Genomic DNA, 19,703 nt, shown 5'->3' on the forward strand with positions numbered 1-19,703 from the left:
TTAAGATGATCATCACTATGCAAAATTCTGATGGCGTTGTTTGAAGGGGGAATGATTGGCCAGTTTACTGGCTGTTCTTTGAAAAATGCCATGATGTCTTTAACTTTAACCTAAACCTCCAGAACATGAGGAAGGGAAGGCTTGGTTTAATGTTCCATTCATAAATGGTACTGCATGGAGTCTAATTGCTTTTGTTCTTGGAGCATGGTAGTCTCATGCAATGATTTCAATTGGTTCGACTTAAAGGGCTGAATTGATTAGATCTCTAGGGATGGGCTCGGAGGTGGGTGAGGGCTGTAAAATGGCAAGGGAAGGCGGAGGGTTGAAGTGCCCTTTGCCTTCCTGACGCCATGCAATTTCATCAGTGGCGGGGAAGGTTGAGGATGGCCTTCCTTTCGAAAGGCCAATGGAGGCCCTAAAGTGGCCTACTAAGGGCCCCTTAAGGGCCTCTTCCTGCCACTGCTGGTATTCTACTAGCAGCAGGGAGCCTTTCCGCAACTGCCTGACTGGCCCTGGTGAGACCCGCATGCTGACCTCCAATCCGCAGCCTCCTCCATTGCTGCTGGTCCTGGTCAGCTGCAGTACCCGCAAAGGTCACCTTTCCCACTGGCGCTGCTGGGACTGAAGAGCTGCTGCCCTGCAATTGGTGACAGGTCTTAGAGGTGGAATCTGCACTTTTAAAAGGACAGAAGCGCCAATAGCAGGCAGTTAATTTCCTGAAGTGAATAGAATTGCATGGGGACTTCCGGAAACAGCTGCGGTGGAGTTGCCCCGGCTTTCCGGCCCACTATTGGGTCCACCACAGCCATTAAGTTCAGCCCAAAGAGTAAGCGGTTGATCTTGACTTTTGGCCGACCAACCTTTTGAAGCCCCAATCTCATTTTATTATAGCAGATGAGCTGCAGATCATCCCAATGCAATTTGCTGGACTGAGACCTGAAGACCAGGCCAGGGTATGTTGCCCTGGTGGTCGTGATCCTGGAGGGTGGAAGTCCGGTGCTGGAAATTTATTATTATGGATTATTTCGGTGGACCCCCAAGGATGTTTACCTTCAGAGGACCCCTTCAGTTCCATTGTTCACGGGACCAATTGACCAGTTCTGACCGAAAATGGCAGTCGGGGTCCTAATTACATCCTAGGACCTGATTCCACATTAAAAAGGGAACAGGCAGGTATTTTGGACACACGGTCATGGGCCCCTTTCAAAATGGAACCAGTGGCATTGCTGGCGTTAATAGGGCAGTAAGGCTACCAACTCCCTTTTGAGGCTGTTACCTCACCATTAATAGCAGGCGAAGGCAGCGAAAATCGACCTCTTTGTACTTTGTACTGATTGGTTGTAAGGTCTTGTTCAAGGCTCAGCACCCCCACCTAACGGTGACAACAGTGGTTAAAGTGAGGAGTTCTGGAGTTCTGAATTTATTAGAATTAGAATATTACAGCGCAGTACAGGCCCTTCGGCCCTCGATGTTGCGCCGATCATCTGACCTACACTATTCCATTTACATCCATATGTCTATCCAATGACCACTTAAATGCCCTTAAAGTTGGCGAGTCTACTACTGTTGCAGGCAGGGCGTTCCACGCCCCTACTACTCTCTGCGTAAAGAAACTACCTCTGACATCTGTCCTATATCTTTCACCCCTCAACTTAAAGCTATGTCCCCTCGTGTTTGCCATCCTCATCCGAGGAAAAAGACTCTCACTATCCACCCTATCTAACCCTCTGATTATCTTGTATGTCTTTATTAAGTCACCTCTCCTCCTCCTTCTCTCTAACGAAAACAACCCCAAGTCCCTCAGCCTTTCCTCGTAAGACCTTCCTTCCATACCAGGCAACATCCTAGTAAATCTCCTCTGCACCCTTTCCAAAGCTTCGACATCCTTCCTATAATGCGGTGACCAGAACTGCACGCAATACTCCAGGTGCGGCCTCACCAGAGTTTTGTACAGCTGCATCATGACCCCGTGGCTCTGAAACTCGATCCCCCTACTAATAAAGGCTAACACACCATATGCCTTCTTAACAGCCCTATTAACCTGGGTAGCAACTTTCAGGGATTTATGTACCTGGATACCAAGATCTCTCTGCTCATCTACACTACCAAGAATCTTCCCATTAGCCCAGTACTCTGCATTGCTGTTACTCCTTCCAAAGTGAATCACCTCACACTTCTCCGCATTAAACTCCATTTGCCATCTCTCAGCCCAGCTCTGCAGCCTATCTATGTCCCTCTGTACCCTACAACACCCTTCGACACTATCCACAACTCCACCGACCTTCGTGTCATCCGCAAATTTACTAACCCACCCTTCTACACCCTCATCCAGGTCGTTTATAAAAATGACAAACAGCAGTGGCCCCAAAACAGAACCTTGCGGTACACCACTAGTAACTAAACTCCAGGATGAACATTTGCCATCAACCACCACCCTCTGTCTTCTTTCAGCTAGCCAATTTCTGATCCAAAGCTCTAAATCACCTTCAACCCCATACTTGCGTATTTTCTGCAATAGCCTACCGTGGGGAACCTTATCAAACGCCTTACTGAAATCCATATACACCACATCCACGGCTTTACCCTCATCCACCTGTTTGGTCACCTTCTCGAAAAACTCAATAAGGTTTGTGAGGCACGACCTACCTTTCACAAAACCGTGCTGACTATCGCAAATGAACTTATTCTTTTCAAGATGATTATAAATCCTGTCTCTTATAACCTTTTCCAACATTTTACCCACAACCGAAGTAAGGCTCACAGGTCTATAATTACCAGGGCTGTCTCTACTCCCCTTCTTGAACAAGGGGACAACATTTGCTATCCTCCAGTCCTCCGGCACTACTCCTGTCGACAATGACGACTTGAAGATCAACAACAACGGCTCTGCAATCTCCTCCCTGGCTTCCCAGAGAATCCTAGGATAAATCCCATCTGGCCCAGGGGACTTATCTATTTTCACTCTTTCCAAAATTGCTAACACCTCCTCCTTGTGAATCTCAATCCCATCTAGCCTAGTAGGCTGTATCTCAGTAATCTCCTCGGCAACATTTTCTTTCTCTACTGTAAATACTGACGAAAAATATTCATTTAACGCTTCCCCTATCTCCTCTGATTCCGCACACAACTTCCCACTACTATCCTTGATTGGCCCTGTTCTAACTCTTATCATTCGTTTATTCCTGATATACCTATAGAAAGCCTTAGGGTTTTCTTTGATCCTATCCGCCAATGACTTCTCGTGTCCTCTCCTTGCTCTTCTTAGCCCTCCCTTTAGATCCTTCCTGGCTAGCTTGTAACTCTCAAGCGCCCTAACTGAGCCTTCACGTCTCATCCTAACATAAGCCGCCCTCTTCCTCTTGACAAGCGCTTCAACTTCTTGAGTAAACCACGGCTCCCTTGCTCGACAACTTCCTCCCTGCCTGACAGGTACATACTTATCAAGGACACGCATTAGCTGCTCCTTGAATAAGCTCCACATTTCGTTTGTGCCCATCCCCTGCAGTTTCCTTCCCCATCCTACACATCCTAAATCTTGCCTAATCGCGTCATAATTTCCTTTCCCCCAGCTATAATTCTTGCCCTGTGGTATATACCTGTCCCTGCCCATCGCTAAGGTAAACCTAACCGAATTGTGATCACTATCGCCAAAGTGCTCACCTACATCTAAATCGAACACCTGGCCGGGTTCATTACCCAGTACCAAATCCAATGTGGCATCGCCCCTGGTTGGCCTGTCCACATACTGTGTCAGAAAACCCTCCTGCACATACTGGACAAAAACAGACCCATCTAAAGTACTCGAACTATAGTATTTCCAGTCAATATTTGGAAAGTTAAAGTCCCCCATAACCACTACCCTGTTACTCTCGCTCCTGTCGAGAATCATCTTCGCTATCCTTTCCTCTACATCTCTGGAACTATTCGGAGGTCTATAGAAAACTCCCAACAGGGTGACCTCTCCTCTCCTGTTTCTAACCTCGGCCCATACTACCTCAGTAGACGAGTCCTCAAACGTCCTTTCTGCCGCTGTAATACTTTCCTTGATTAACAATGCCACACCCCCCCCTCTTTTACCCTCTTCTCTGTTCTTTCTGAAACATCTAAATCCCGGAACCTGCAACATCCATTCCTGCCCCTGCTCTACCCATGTCTCCGAAATGGCCACAACATCAGGATCCCAGGTACCAACCCATGCTGCAAGCTCACCCACCTTATTCCGGATGCTCCTGGCGTTGAAGTAGACACACTTTAAACCAAGTTCTTGCTTGCCAGTGCCCTCTTGCGTCCCTGTAACCTTATCCCCTACCTCACTACTCTCAACAGCCTGTACACTGGCACTGCAATTTAGGTTCCCATTCCCCTGCTGATTTAGTTTAAACCCCCCCGAAGAGCACTAACAAATCTCCCCCCCAGGATATTGGTACCCCTCTGGTTCAGGTGAAGACCATCCTGTTTGTAGAGGTCCCACCTACCCCAGAAAGAGCCCCAATTATCCAGGAAACCAAAACCCTCCCTCCTACACCATCCCTGCAGCCACGTGTTCAACTCCTCTCTCTCCCTATTCCTCTCTTCGCTAGCACGTGGCACAGGCAACAACCCAGAGATAACAACTCTGGTTGTTCTCGCTCTAAGCTTCCACCCTAGCTCCCTGAATTTCTGCCTTAAATCCCCATCTCTCTTCCTACCTATGTCGTTGGTGCCTATGTGGACCACGACTTGGGGGTGCTCCCCCTCCCCCTTAAGGATCCCAAAAACACGATCGGAGACATCACGTACCCTGGCACCTGGGAGGCAACACACCAACCGTGAGTCTCTCTCGTTCCCACAGAACCTCCTATCTGTTCCCCTAACTATGGAGTCCCCAATGACTAATGCTCTGCTCCTCTTCCCTTTTCCCTTCTGAGCAACAGGGACAGACTCTGTGCCAGAGACCTGCACCCCATTGCTTACCCCTGGTAAGTCGTCCCCCCCAACAGTATCCAAAACGGTATACCTGTTGTTGAGGGAAACGGCCACAGGGGATCCCTGCACTGCCTGCTGGTTCCCTTTCCATGAATATGCCCTGAGAAACACTGAATGGTGGTAAGATGTTAGTGTACAAGTCAGGACCGTTGATCCTACCCACTGTAACACTCGTACTGTAATATTAGATCATGTAGATATTTTGTTACCTTGCCTTTTACCTTGATATGAACAAGTACTTGTGAAATGTTTCTATAATTAAAATACAAGACCAGTACCAGAAAGACCAACATTCCTTGAGTTGGCAGTGCTAAAGGTTACAGGGGTTGAAGATTACCGGGGAGGGTTCAACAATTAAATGGGACAGGAATGAGTAGCTTCCACTTCTACCTCCAAATTTTCACTTTAACCACTGTTTCACCGTTAGGTGGCGGTGCTGAGCCTTGAACAAGACCTTCCAACCAGCACAGTGAGATCCACCTGTTTAATCTGCAGCAGGGTTCACCCCAGACCAGATCCTATCTCAAACAAACCCTGTGGTTAATAAACACAACACTCTGCACACAATGAGGATGGGGAAGTGTGATAAGGAGCTAAAGTCCTCCGGGCTCTAAGTTTGAGAAGCATAACATTTCGCCAGCACACAATCCATTTCTGGGGGTGGGACGTTAGTGAGCACTGGTTTGGTGAATAAACGCATGGCTCCTTTAAAAACTCAGTTTAAATAGCGAAAGGAGTATGATGCAAAGTCGTCATTACATAAACATCGCAACGAAGACTACAACCCCGGGACCTTTTATCTGTGTCCCTATTAAGATGAACTGTTAACAGCATCAAATATTCGGAGAGGTCAGTGTCCTTGACTGACAATTTCAGTGTTGATCCGACCCCCAAGCTGAGCCCATCACAGGTTTATTCTACTCTCTCTGTTGTCTGGTGTATCTCTCCCTGTCTCTCAATCATCCTCCAGTCTATATGTTATATATTGGATGATGTGCTGGTTATGTAGTGGGGGGGGGGGGGGGGGGGGAGGGCGCTCATTGGAACATTAGGGAATACGCTACATGACACTGTGCAGGTCTGAGCCATGTGGCGACTGTGATATTATGTCTAGTGGAAGCCCCACGGGAGCTGGGAGGCTCAGCTCATCTCTCACCGGTCAAGTGAAGAGCTTTGCTCTCAGTCCGGACCGTCATGAAGATCTCCCAAGCTGAGATTAAGCCCAGACTCCGGAGTTATTTGCAGTTCCCAGGTTTAGAGACAGGACTAAGTCGGCGCTCTTGTCCAGCAAATAGCCGAAAAAGCGATCAGGTTGGCAGGATTTTTTTTTTAAAAAAGCATAAACCCCTGACCTGCCACCCAGTCCATTCCAGCAAGAAACAAACCCACTTCAATCATTAGCCTCGAATGTAAATAAATCATTCCAATCACGCATTTTAAAAAAATTGCTTCAGTAAACCACTGAAGTTGAAGCAGTACATCGTGTCCAACTGACCAGTTACAACATCAAATCTTTCGAAATCAGAGGATTATTATGCGTATGTTGAATTAATCTGACGCGAAAGATTGGTGTAAACATCTGCATTCAGTTAGCGGCCCAGGTCTATCTGGCTGGAATAATCTTTGTTTACAGCAGACTTCAGATATTTTCACTGCAAGTTACAGACGGTTCAGAGAGGGTCGGTCAGTGTAACAGTAACAAGTGGCGTGTGGAAAAGGAAAATGCGTGCATTACGAATCGATTAAGATTTACTGATTGCTGCAGAACTAGAGCGGAAAATCATTCTTAATGTGTTCAGGTATTAGGAAGACTGGGAGCCGCTCGGTGAATGTCCTGACATTCTTGTCTGCGACCCCCCCCCCCCCCCCGCCCCCCGCCCCCGACCCATTTTGCCCTCTGCATCTTCTGATAGTCAAATTGTGTATTTGTAATGCAGAACCTGGGTGTATCTCTGTCCCGGCGCTTCTCTGTTTGTGCAGTGAGTTGGATGGGGTGGAAATGCAATGATTTAACACTCAAACTTGCTCCATTTTACACAGTGGAAGGGAACATTCTGTGTGCTGGAGGGTCGAGGATGCGGGATGAGAGCACTCAGCTAGCTGTACAGCGTTATGTCAAACACTCAGCTCTATCTATTCCTCGCTCCACAGCAAGACTTCGCCTGCGCTGTCCCCATTGCAAAATGTCTTGTCGGCAGGATGTGTGTAAGAATGAGGCACATCAGCTTTACTGATGTAACTCTAGCTAACAACTGGTTTCCATTCAAAATAAGGACATGATACAAATAATCATTGCCATTAAAAAGGCAATGCGCCTCTATGCACAACGCCTGTCTTTAAAATGGGGGCGAGTGATGGACGAGCCCCTTGCGAGCGCCTTCACTTGGATAAAGTGTTGAAGGAGCGACACAGCGAGATTTCCGGGTCTCAGCCCAACGCCGAAGCAACGAAAGCGATTATCTTAAATCCCCAAAGCCGATCTTTAATCGATTCCATGTCGGAACATATAGAAAGCAACTCGATTACAAAACACCACAGCTAAATCCTGCAATGAGCTGAGGTACTTAAATAGGGGTGGGGGGGGGGGGGGTGGAGAGATGTGCTGCAACATTCCCTTCTTCACCATGTCAGGTACCTGAAGCTAAAATAATGGCTTGGATCCTGACCAATAGTGAAACCTGGGTGAGATGCAAGACATCGCCAGCGTGATGGGTTTTACATGATAATGTTTGGATGGGGAGGGGAGGGGGGAAGGGGGGACAAGCCGCCTCTAAGTGGTGGAAACACCACATTATATTTTTTAAAAAGCGCCCACATCCAATAAGCATTTTCCAGGAGGTCCCAGCCCTGATTTGCAAGGCTGTTTATACATGACAGAATGTATATAAAGCACAAGCTCATTCCACACTCTAACACACAGGTACCAGAGCTAATGGAGCAGCCTTATTTGAGCCGTGGATTTTACATTACAGAGCTCACAGATTGCTGAGACAAGATTTCTGGATTTATTTTAATGAGCAAGGAACTTCCCCCACCCGCCCCTATTTGTTTTTATATATAAAGGATCCGCGTTAGACTTTGATTTTTTTTTTGGAGGAATTTCACTTTTTTTTTTGAAGACAGCAGAATAAGCTAACAATGTTAGTCCTAATTAGATCGGTCATGATGTTGGGTTTTATTCTTGTCTCCCCCATGTCCACTCTGTCCATGGAGAGTCAGTTTGTCACTCCCGTCCGACTGGACACTGCCTCCACACAGGGGTCCTTCTTCAAAAGAAGCCTGGAAGATGTCAAGCAGCAGAACGTGGTGGCTTTTAAAATCAAGGCGTTTGACGAGGAGTTTTATTTGAATTTGGTGCCCGACTCCAGTTTTCTGGCGCCGGCTTTCACCGTGCAATCGCTGGCTGCATCTCCCAGCCCTGCCTGGGGGACCAGTTTGAACCACTGTTTTTATTCCGGCTCGGTGAACGCGGACCCGGGATCATTTGCAGCTCTCAGCCTGTGCCAAGGCATGCACGGAGCTTTTGGTGCCAACGGATCGGAGTATCTCATCCAGCCCGTTCAAAACGAGAGCCAAGGTGCCAGTAGCACTCACGTTATCCGCCGCAGGAGCGCTTCCATCCCCTCTCTCAACGCCACATCCAGATGCGGAGTGAGTGGCACCCAAGCAAACGTCGAAGTCCTGCAGAAATTTAAAGGTGACCTGATTTTTTTTCCCCTTTTCTCTCTCGCAAGATTAATTGCAATCACACCTCATTTTAACTGATGAGACGCGACAAAATCTCCGTCCCTGAATGACAGCAGGCGTCAAATTTATATCAACGTTCCGTGTCACATATTAGTCTTGGAAATACCAACACTTCTGCATGAAATGGAAAGATGTTGGGGATGCTGTAACTTTTTCGTTATTGGTTTGCATTGTAACTTTAATTGAATGTAGTTTCTGTTGGTGTCAGTTGTGGGAATGTGTCACTTTCTGGAACTGATTTGCTCAGTGATGCTGAGAGTCAGTTCCATTGGGAACTCGAGAGCAACATTTAGCAGCTTTACTTTGTGTCACTGCGCTCTCCACATCTGCAGACTCAGCCGCTTGGCACAACGTCTTTTGAATTTGCGCCGTAATTTCCTGCAATTCTGACTTTATATGGGTAAAATATTTATTGAATGCAGCAAAACCCATCCCTTTGCTCTCACCGAAATCCCGACGGCAGCCACTATAAATGCGCATTGTATCTTTTGTAATAAGATGTTACAACACACACACTGACTGCAGCTGTACGCTGTTCTAACGGGGATGCGGTCTCCAGAACATTTTTTCTTATTTGTAAAGTGAAACTTCGCCCTTCATTTCAGCCCTGTGTCCCAATTCTATCTCTGGGCAGCGGTGACATTGCTCAGTTGAAGCTTTTAAGCTCCTGCTTATACTGGTTATATCAGGATACAGAGCGCCTGTATCCTGCCCCCTTTACTGTACATAACGTGAGGGGGTTGAGCCCTGCGCTTCACGTGATCAAACTTGTCATGTATCACCCCCCCCCCCACCCCACACCCCCCGCATTGCAGCTGTGCCTTTTACCCACAGCTGTTGGCACTCTGTCATACAGGCGGGAGTAGGGGCTTTCTCATGGTCTGCTGATTATGATGTTTGTTCTTGTGACTCTCAGAGCCCTGATCCGCTTTCACTCCTTCACAGTGGCGGTGGGTCAAACATCTTCCAGCTGAATCATTGACAGACCAACAATTTCCACGTGACTGCTTTAGCTGTTAACCCTTTGAGGGCGACAATACCAATTCTGCCCAACAACATTCTACGTGTCCTATCTTAGTTAATTCAGAAATATGCTAAGTTTCTATAAAGAACATTTACCTTGCTGTAGCCTATTGCCATAGAGGGAAAATTTTCTACATGCTAAAGAATTATCATATTGTCTCTGTCCTGTCAGACTGCTTGTCTGATATCCAGTCCTTGAAGAGCCACAATTTTCTCCAATCAAACATAGAAAGATTGAAGCAAACTCCACACTTGCCATTGATTCTATCACCCTCCCTGGCCACTATCAGGCTGAAGGCTGTACCAGACTGTTGGCAACCTTGGTAGCCTATTTGACCCTGTGCCTAGCTTCCACCCAGATCCTCTCCATTGCCAGGATCACCTACTTACACTTCTGTAACATTGTCCACCTCCGCTTTTGCCTTAGCTTATCTGCTGTTGAAACCCTCATCCATGTTTTTGTTACCTCGATATTTGATTCTTCCAGTGCTTTCCTGACCAGCCTTCTGCCTCCCACCTTCTATACAGTTCAGCTCATCCAAGCGCTGCTGCCTGTGTCCTAGCCCACCCCAAGTCCCAGTCAGCCTTCACCCCTGTGCTCACTGACATGCATGGGTTCTGGTCCACCAATGCCTCGATTTTAAAACTCTCATCCCTTTTTTCACATCCCTAAATGGCCTAACCTCTCTCTTTCTCTGTAACCTCCTCCAGCTCTGCAACCCTCCAAGATTTCTACATTCCTCCAACTCTGGTCTCTTGCCTATCCCCTTGTCCCAACTTTAACAGTTGTGCCTTTAGGCATCTAAGCCATAAAATCTGAAATTTCCTTGCTAAACATCTCCATCTCACCGGCTCTTACCTTATTTAAAACCTATCTCTTTGACTAAGCTTTTAGTCACCTGTTCTAATAATTCCTTTTTTGGCTCAGTGTCAGTTGTCCAGGTCATAAATGACATTTTGCTTAATTGTCACTTCACTCCCCATTCCACCCCCCCCCCCCCAACACCCCCCCCCACCCCCCCCCCCCCCCCCCCCCTCCACACACACAAACCTTCCACTGTAACTCCATCTCGACTACTCTTTCACGTGGTAGGAAGATAATTAAATCTAAGATGCATCTTTATTATAGAAAACTATTCAACGTATCTGCTGGCTGTGTAAGTACCATTTTGATGAATGCCTTCAGGACCACTTAAAATCACATTGAATCTCACCTCCCCTATCCATGTCAATTGGACAATAATTTTAAAATTAAGCCTATTCTCTAGCAACCAAACACTCGATGCACAGTCCATGATCCTAGGGAATGTGGGGCAATCCGAATGAGGGATCTAACTTAATTCAAATCCTTCGGTAGCTTTGTGAAAATGACTGTGCCTTATGGCTTTCGCTGTGGATTAAAACCAACTCTCCCTATACTGTATATCATTTAGAGCATCAATTATTAATCATTAGTTAATTTCTATTGAGAACAATTAGTGATACAATATTTTTGTCACCTATTTTTTGGAGAAATTTAGCTTGGCATTTAACTGGAACAGGATTAATGACTAAATATCAATGAGTTAAATGGTGCAACTCAATCATGGAATTCTATTCTGTTTATGAGTCACTTGTGATTTGGAAATTTATGAAGTAGTCAGTATCACCTGATTAGCAGCTTCGCTGATACCTTTGTTGGTAAATGCTGTGTGTTGTTGGTGCTAAGCTATAAAGATTCCAAGGCCTCAGGTTTGATTCCTGAACTATGTTGAGTTAGCTGATCTTGCCTGGACTAGCAGTTGGGATGCAATAATTGGCTTCAGTACTGTAGCCCAGGGAGGTAATAAAAATCAGCTGGGATCCCTGCTCCTGAATACTCTCCAGTATCCCCAGCAGAAAATGGGTGTATATGGATGTCAAGTGAGGAACAGATTGGATTCAGTGTAATGCCTTTTGATGCCAGCAGATTACTGTCTAATGTCACACATGAAGAATGGCTACTTGGGCAAGATACCAGAGGGCTCTCAGGGTCAGTCGAATTTTATCTCAGTAAGACTTGGTACCTTTAAGAAAAAAGGGTGAAATTATAATTTACATTGGAGTGCAGGACACCATTCTTAATTCAGTACAAAGGGCACTGGAATATAAATTATAACACTGGCAAGTAGGATTTTAAATTTGATGGATAGATCTTGACAGTGAACTCACGTGAAGTGCTGCTGGTCCTTATTAAAGAAAGGGGGTGCTATAACACATTTGATGCTCACATAGCTGAGCAGATCACTTGACTCCATTCATTTATTTTGCTAAAATAAATCTTCCATCTTTCTATACATTTCTATAATTCGTTATTGTAACATTTCCTAATTTCCTTTTTCAGAGGTATCCTACCTTATGCACCAAACCTAGCTGACAGCATCAATTTATTGTAAGCAGTTTATAAAAGGACAGAGCTATCAGGGGGTTGACGGGGTGGTGAGGTCACAGCTCAATGCTTCCAGCAAGGCTAACAATTCAGTTGGAGACCAGTTAGGGCAAATTCATTGTTTCTACCCATGTGGGTATAGTGTTGCATGTACTTATCAATGCAATGTATTGTGTTCCATACCATTATCCAATGCAATTTATAGTGTTCCACACACTTATCAATGCATTGTATAATGTTCCGTACACTTATCCAATGCAATGTATAGTGTTCCGTACACTTATCAATGCATTGTATAGTGTTCCGTACACTTATCCAATGCAATGTATAGTGTTCCGTACACTTATCCAATGCAATGTAAAATGTTCCGTACACTTATCAATGCATTGTATAATGTTCCGTACGCTTATCCAATGCAATGTATAGTGTTCCGTACACTTATCCAATGCATTGTATAGTGTTCCGTACACTTATCCAATGCAATGTATAATGTTCCGTACACTTATCCAATGCATTGTATAGTGTTCCGTACACTTATCCAATGCAATGTATAGTGTTCCGTACACTTATCAATGCATTGTATAGTGTTCCGTACACTTATCCAATGCAATGTATAGTGTTCCGTACACTTATCCAATGCAATGTATAGTGTTCCGTACACTTATCCAATGCAATGTATAGTGTTCCGTACACTTATCAATGCATTGTATAGTGTTCCGTACACTTATCCAATGCAATGTATAGTGTTCCGTACACTTATCCAATGCAATGTATAGTGTTCCGTACACTTATCAATGCATTGTATAGTGTTCCGTACACTTATCCAATGCAATGTATAGTGTTCCGTACACTTATCAATGCATTGTATAGTGTTCCGTACACTTATCCAATGCAATGTATAGTGTTCCGTACGCTTATCAATGCATTGTATAATGTTCCGTACACTTATCCAATGCAATGTATAGTGTTCCGTACACTTATCAATGCATTGTATAATGTTCCGTACACTTATCCAATGCAATGTATAGTGTTCCGTACACTTATCAATGCATTGTATAATGTTCCGTACACTTATCCAATGCATTGTATAATGTTCCGTACACTTATCCAATGCAATGTATAGTGTTCCGTACACTTATCAATGCATTGTATAATGTTCCGTACACTTATCCAATGCATTGTATAATGTTCCGTACACTTATCAATGCATTGTATAATGTTCCGTACACATATCCAATGCAATGTATAGTGTTCCGTACACTTATCAATGCAATGTATAGTGTTCCGTACACTTATCAATGCATTGTATAATGTTCCGTACACATATCCAATGCTACCAGACTTATGATCCTAAGAAAAATAGAGCCCCAATTTTACACTTTGAAACTTTTAAAATGGAATAAGTTTAGGACATGTGAAGTTTTCTAACCACACAGAGCTCATAAAAACTGGAGACAAAAGAGCAACATAAGGGCTGACTGAACATGATGTAGCATTTATCAATATTTTTCTACATGCTTTCTGATCACCATAACCAGCAAACCTAATACACAGTATAATAGTTCATTCAGTGAGGTTATAGTTGTTACTTACCTAATTTCTATCCTTGCTGATTAAAAATGTATTTCACTATTTGACCTTTTTTAAATTGGAGTGAAAGTCTATTGATCAACAGAGCAGCTACATTAACGCTGTATTAAAGCAATCTTTGTTTACTCCATCTTCCATGGATGTGAATGGTAGCTAGTAATTATATTATGGGTCATTAGTCCCAACAAGTCTCACCCATTTAAAGAGATCGTCTCCAATACCCACCTTCTCAGCATATCCGCCATTCTCTCCTCTATAAAAATGCATCTCATTGCCTCTTAAATCCAGTATAATAATTGCTGGAGAGCTACTCAAAACTAATGATATTTTTGATGAATGGGATTTGGCAAGTCCGACTCCAAATAAGCAGTTACTGAACCCAGATCATTTGATTATAGCTTTAATTGGTATTATGAACAGCAGTGCAATTATGTCCTTGTATGTTCAAACTGTATATTTATTTAGTTTAGGGGAAGCCAGTGTTGCTGGCTCCTGACGCACTTGTCAGCAGTTATCCCAAAGTATGTTTTCCAAATTTGCTAATCCTGGCCATCGGAAACCCAATTTTTAACAAATTTGCCTGTCTTAACAATCTGGTAACTTGGTCTTGGCATTGCTGCCAGCTTCATCTGATGGGCATTTTGGGATCTGGTGGCACTGGTATGCCAATAAATCCAATATAAAATAGTTTTACAATACTATGGTACCCATAGTTGGGTATCCATATCATCAGGTAAGCATTCCATTCAGGTGCAATTTCCATCAATGGACATGAAGATTTTTCTTTGTGAGACAAGTTGTACTCTTAAAACAAATGTCTAGTTAATGAATATAAGCATTATCAAATTGTCCTTCTGTATTTTGCATAATCAGCACCAGATTCCGGCTAACATTTTAACTTTCTCTTTTTAAGCATCCCATACCATGGATCCTTCACCTAAAGGGGAACTTGTGGGTAAAAAGATCAGTAGATCCAAGCGTTTTGCATCAATTCCCCGTTTTGTGGAAACCTTAGTAGTGGCTGATGAGTCCATGGCCACTTTCCATGGTGACGATCTTAAACACTACGTGCTGATGTTAATGGCAGTGGCAGCCAGGTTATACAAACATCCCAGCATATTGAACCCTGTCAGCATTGTGGTGGTGAAGTTTATGGTCATCAATCATGAAGACAAGGGCCCAAAAATCTCCAGCAATGCAGCGCTAACTCTGAGAAACTTCTGTGCGTGGCAGAAAAAGTTTAACAAGGCCAGCGATAAGAATCCTGAGTATTATGACACTGCAGTCCTTTTCACAAAGCAGGTATGTTTCTTTGTCCCCTTTTCTGTTGTGATTGATGACATGTCAGTACACATTAAGAGCATTGAAATGTCAGTCTCTGGTTTTGTGGTGTTTTATCAGTGTATGTTCCATGTCTGCACAGACCTTTCCTCACTAGAATATGGAATGATTCTACTGCGTAAGACATGGCTGTACTATCAGTTCCACACGGACCGCTCAAATAACACACCTCTTCTGCTCCATTGCCTCCATTCTGCTCCTCAGAAATTTGACTTTTCACTAAAATGCGATAAGTTCGATCTCTATACTATATTAAAAAATACAATAGGCCTAGGCAGTATTGCATAACCTGTTAATCTCTGATATATCATGTAGTGTGGTTCTTTAACAGAAGAAAATGTGCAAACCTCCCACTTTATACCACACATTTACAATGCTTCCAAAGAAACTCTATCAGAGAGGATCTTAGTGCAGCTCTTCTTATGCACATTTTCACCTTGTATTTTTATGCAATAAAAAAATCCATCAACTGATAGTTCAGTAATTCATTGTTATATAACATTTTGAGTCAATGGGTTATTCATTGAAGGGAAATGACTGAGCTTGGATGAAGCCATTTTGCTTCTGCAGCTTAAGAGGTTCAGCTTCCCATTTATTTCAATAGCCTAATTTACACCTTTCCTTTTATTTTTATTCAGTATATGTACCAGGTGCAAAATTCTTAGCAATAAGCAGGACTAAACTGGCTTTTTAATCGGCATGTCCTATTCATATGCAGGCTCAGGCATTTTTGTTTTAATAGATCAAAATTCAACATGCCAGAACAGCTCAATTTCTAGACCACTGGAGCACTGACCCTGAAACTCGTGTCTGCTCTTCTTCATTTGGACAGCTTGTGTGTTTTATCCTGTCAACCATTAACTACTAATGTCTCCTCAGGTTCACAAAACCAGTTTCCTGATGGCTTGGTTATTAATGGGGCATGTTCAGTTTGGACATTTACTCAGGTCAGACTAAAATAGCAATGCTAAATCAGTCTTTAATTTAACCTAATCCAATCAGGTAATGATTAAACACCGTAGAAAGCGTTTGTGTGAAATGGCCTAGCCAATTGAAGTAAAATTTTTGCCCCCTCTACTTCTGACTCTTGCTAGGAGTACAATTCCAGGTGAACTGACAGTCCTCTGGTACCTCACTGAACTAGTCATTCTTAAGTGGCCTACATAATGAATGTCAGCAGTGTATCCATTTATGAGGAGTATCAAAACCTGAGCTCAATTCTGTTCTTCTTTGATGCCCATGCACATGTACAGCAGGATCATTGGACAGCAAATGAGAGTGGGACCCTGCCTGGTTTTAGTTTTCCACTAACAAGCCCAAAGACACAGAGAACAATTGTAACACCATCACTGCTTTTATTGGCAGAAATCTGTCTTCTTGCTGTGACTTCTGTTATTGGTTTTACAGAGCTGCAAGCTTTGTTTGTATGCACTATGGCCACAGGTGTTTGCATGTGCTTTTCTAGTCCTATTATGGTTTAGAGGGACAGATGAACTGATACATTCCAACTTTATAACCTGCAATAGAGTGAACCATGTATTTCAAAACTCCAATCACCACTGTACTGCACTTGCTTTCTGAAAGTATCTCTATTTATACATTTAGCTTTCACAACAGATATGGGATTTGGGTGAGGTGTGCATGAGTTATGCTTACCATCAGCTTCCGATGTATCCTCACATCTATATTTCTACATTTCCTGACTATTTTTAAATTGCATATTTTGTCTCAAAATATCAGGAAAATTAGTAATGCATAATTTGTTAATCTGTTTTCAGCATTCCCGTTTTCCTCCACTCAGACCAGACACCATTTGCTTTCTCTTGCTCTGTTTTGTTAGTGTACACCTGGTCAATTCCCTTTCCATAATTCTTGTTTTTATGCCTTATTGAGTTTGCTTCCAGGTTTGAAACAGCCCACTCTGTGATTATAAGGTCCCTTCTTCTGATGCATTCAAAGTCAAGGTTTACTCTCTAAAACTTAAGAGAGCAAATGCTCCAACTATAAACTTTGTAAGACCATACGAACTTAAAAAATGTTCTCATCTGTTTAGTTGATGTTCAGGCCTAAAGTCTTGGTTATATTAGAATAAAGCCTTCTAACTAGCCATATAATGTAATTTGTGGTGCAATATCTTAAATCATTTCAATATTTACTAACTTTGTTCATGACTACATTGTATTCTACAGAAACTCCCGAGAAAACTATGCTATTTACAGAAGGAATCATCTATTTTAGCCAAAATCACCTAATTTTGAACCATCAAGGTTGTTATAGTCAATATACATAGCCAAATCAAACCTCAGCACAGTCCGAGCAGTAATTTTTTGTGCTGAATTTGCATTAGACGGGTTGGAGATTTAAGTGAACTTTGGGATGGAATTTGTGACATCTTCTCAAAACGATTGTATTTGTGTAATATAGAATCATAGAACAGTACAGCACAGAAAGAGGTCATTCTGCCCATAGAGTCTGCGATTGGTGTGGCCAAAAGCACATTCTAGTTCCTGCATCACTGGGGCGACTTGAAACTGCTGGCTGCCCAATTCATGCCTGAGAAATGAGCTGGCGTAAGTTGAAAAATGAGCTGGTGTAATAGAAAATTGGGAGTGAGGGGGCTTCTCAGCCACCTCTTGGTCACCCAATGCCCGACTAATGCAATTTTCAGGTGGGTCACTAAATGGGAAAACAGCATGCCTGCCCATTTCTGGTGGGCAGCTCAAATCAAAGACCTCCACTGAAGTACAGATGGGTGGAATGTGAGCCTCGCATGCTACATTCATTTGAACAAGGAGGCGAGCAGTCTAATCAGTGCTCCTTAAAAGGACTGCTGGTGACCACTCCAATTTCCTTTACTGCTGGCCTGTGCTGCACTACCTTGGGGACTGGCACCTCCCCCCACTCCCAAGGCTTGGTCTACCGACTGGCTCAACATAGTAACAGATTCATTTCCCTATCCTGACTGAGTGAACTGAGTGCCCATTTGTTGCTCGCTGCTCACCAACTATGTTCAGATGAGGCCCGAACCTCAAGGTGGGTCAGGCCTTCTCATGTTGGTTCTGGGCAGGTGGCATGATGCCCTGCCCACTTCTCACCCAGCAGTGGCCACTGCCGGGACCGCACCTGGGGGAGGAGGGCACAGCAATGGATGGCGCTCTCACAAGCAGGTAAGTGCAGTCAGGCAGGCTCCGAAAACTTGGGTGCAGGGGTGCGGGGTGGGGGGGGGACAGGCAGCACCATTGCCATGGGCTTGGCCATTGCCACTCGAGGGCCTCTCCATGGGCCTAAAAGTGCTCAAAAAGGAGGTACCCCCCCCCACCAGAGCCCACTGGGAGGCCACCTGGATTTACCTGGCAGTTTCCCCACATGACAGCAGCCCACCCCACCATTGGCAAAATGCCAGCTGAGGTGGGAAGAGGCCCTTAATTGGTCACTTAAGTGAATCAATTGGCCTCTGGGCAGGAGGGCTGTCTGCCACCTCTGCCACCTTTCCCGCCACTGGTAAGATAGCATGATGGCGGGAAGACAACGGGCATGCCAATCCCCACCTATTCACACCATTTTACGAGCCCCTCCCACTTCCCAGCCCACCCCCTGAGGTCTGGTAAAACCCAGCTGTATCTGCATTTGCTATCTTTTCCACATTGGTTTATAGAACTTATCAGATGGACACAATGAGAAAGATAAAGTAGAGCATTTTAACTGAAAGATAACCACAAACCCATTGCTTTAGTTTAATGGTACGCTAGAATCAGTTTACAATGAATTCTGACACAGTGGAACTTAGCTTAAGATGGAAAATGGCAATCCCCCAATTCACTTCATATGTAACCAAACTAAATTGCACTTCTGTTACATCCAAATAGACTAACTCATTATGGTGAAACTCTGAAGACTAATTTTCCAGTGTTGAACCAGTCAGGTGCTGTGGAATGCATGTCACAGATCAATGGAAACTCCATTCACAAAGTGTTTAATTTCTGTCTGCGCGCTGGCTGGAACCTGGAATTTACCTTGTGCGATATTATCATTCAGATGCTTAATATATTAACACCAAATTCCTCTGTCATTAAATAAATGTGTTAGCTGGTTTATTTAAAAGGTAATGTTTCTGTTAAAGTATCGGACAAAGGCGTGCTTCTACTATAATATAAAAACTTGGAAATTGTGATGTGTGTCAGTCGCGGCTACTTTTTAACATTTTTTGTTCATTAAAAGTTTGATGTTCTCAAGTATCAGATGGTTTGGTTTTCAGAAGTTCCAATACATATGACCCTTCCTTCAGTTGTAACTTAAATAGGTCCTGGTAAAGTTAAATTGTGTTCTGATAGACAATCACTTTTAAAATTGGTTCTGCTGTCTAGCATACACTTACTTGAAAACACGTTTAAGTTAGCAGCTATTGCATAAATTAACAAAAGTTCACTTCTTTACCGGGGAATCTTTGCAACTCACTTTTTGTTTTGACAGGGGGCAAGATGCAGAAGATGTGTATATCACTTTTGTCACAATGGCCGAACTGACATAGGGTGCACTTTGTTCCGAATTTCATCAGGATGTGAGGTTGCAAACGTATACTCTGTCTATATTACTGTAGTGCTCCATTTTAGAGGCTCTGGAGGTGAAGCAC

General features: G+C 43.8%; 1 protein-coding gene across 1 annotated transcript in view; it reads left to right on the forward strand.

The window, feature by feature from the left end:
- Positions 1 to 7,723: 7,723 nt before the first annotated feature.
- Positions 7,724 to 19,703, forward strand: part of LOC137381400 (A disintegrin and metalloproteinase with thrombospondin motifs 15-like) — a 43,689-nt gene continuing 31,709 nt past the window's right edge. The window contains exons 1-2 of the mRNA XM_068053942.1: positions 7,724 to 8,662; positions 14,646 to 15,034. Coding sequence (XP_067910043.1) covers positions 8,104 to 8,662; positions 14,646 to 15,034 — 948 coding nt within the window. The 5' untranslated portion in view covers positions 7,724 to 8,103. The remainder of the gene's footprint in view (positions 8,663 to 14,645; positions 15,035 to 19,703) is intronic.

The sequence above is a fragment of the Heterodontus francisci genome, chromosome 22 (genome assembly GCF_036365525.1).
Source record: "Heterodontus francisci isolate sHetFra1 chromosome 22, sHetFra1.hap1, whole genome shotgun sequence".
Lineage (NCBI taxonomy): Eukaryota > Metazoa > Chordata > Chondrichthyes > Heterodontiformes > Heterodontidae > Heterodontus > Heterodontus francisci.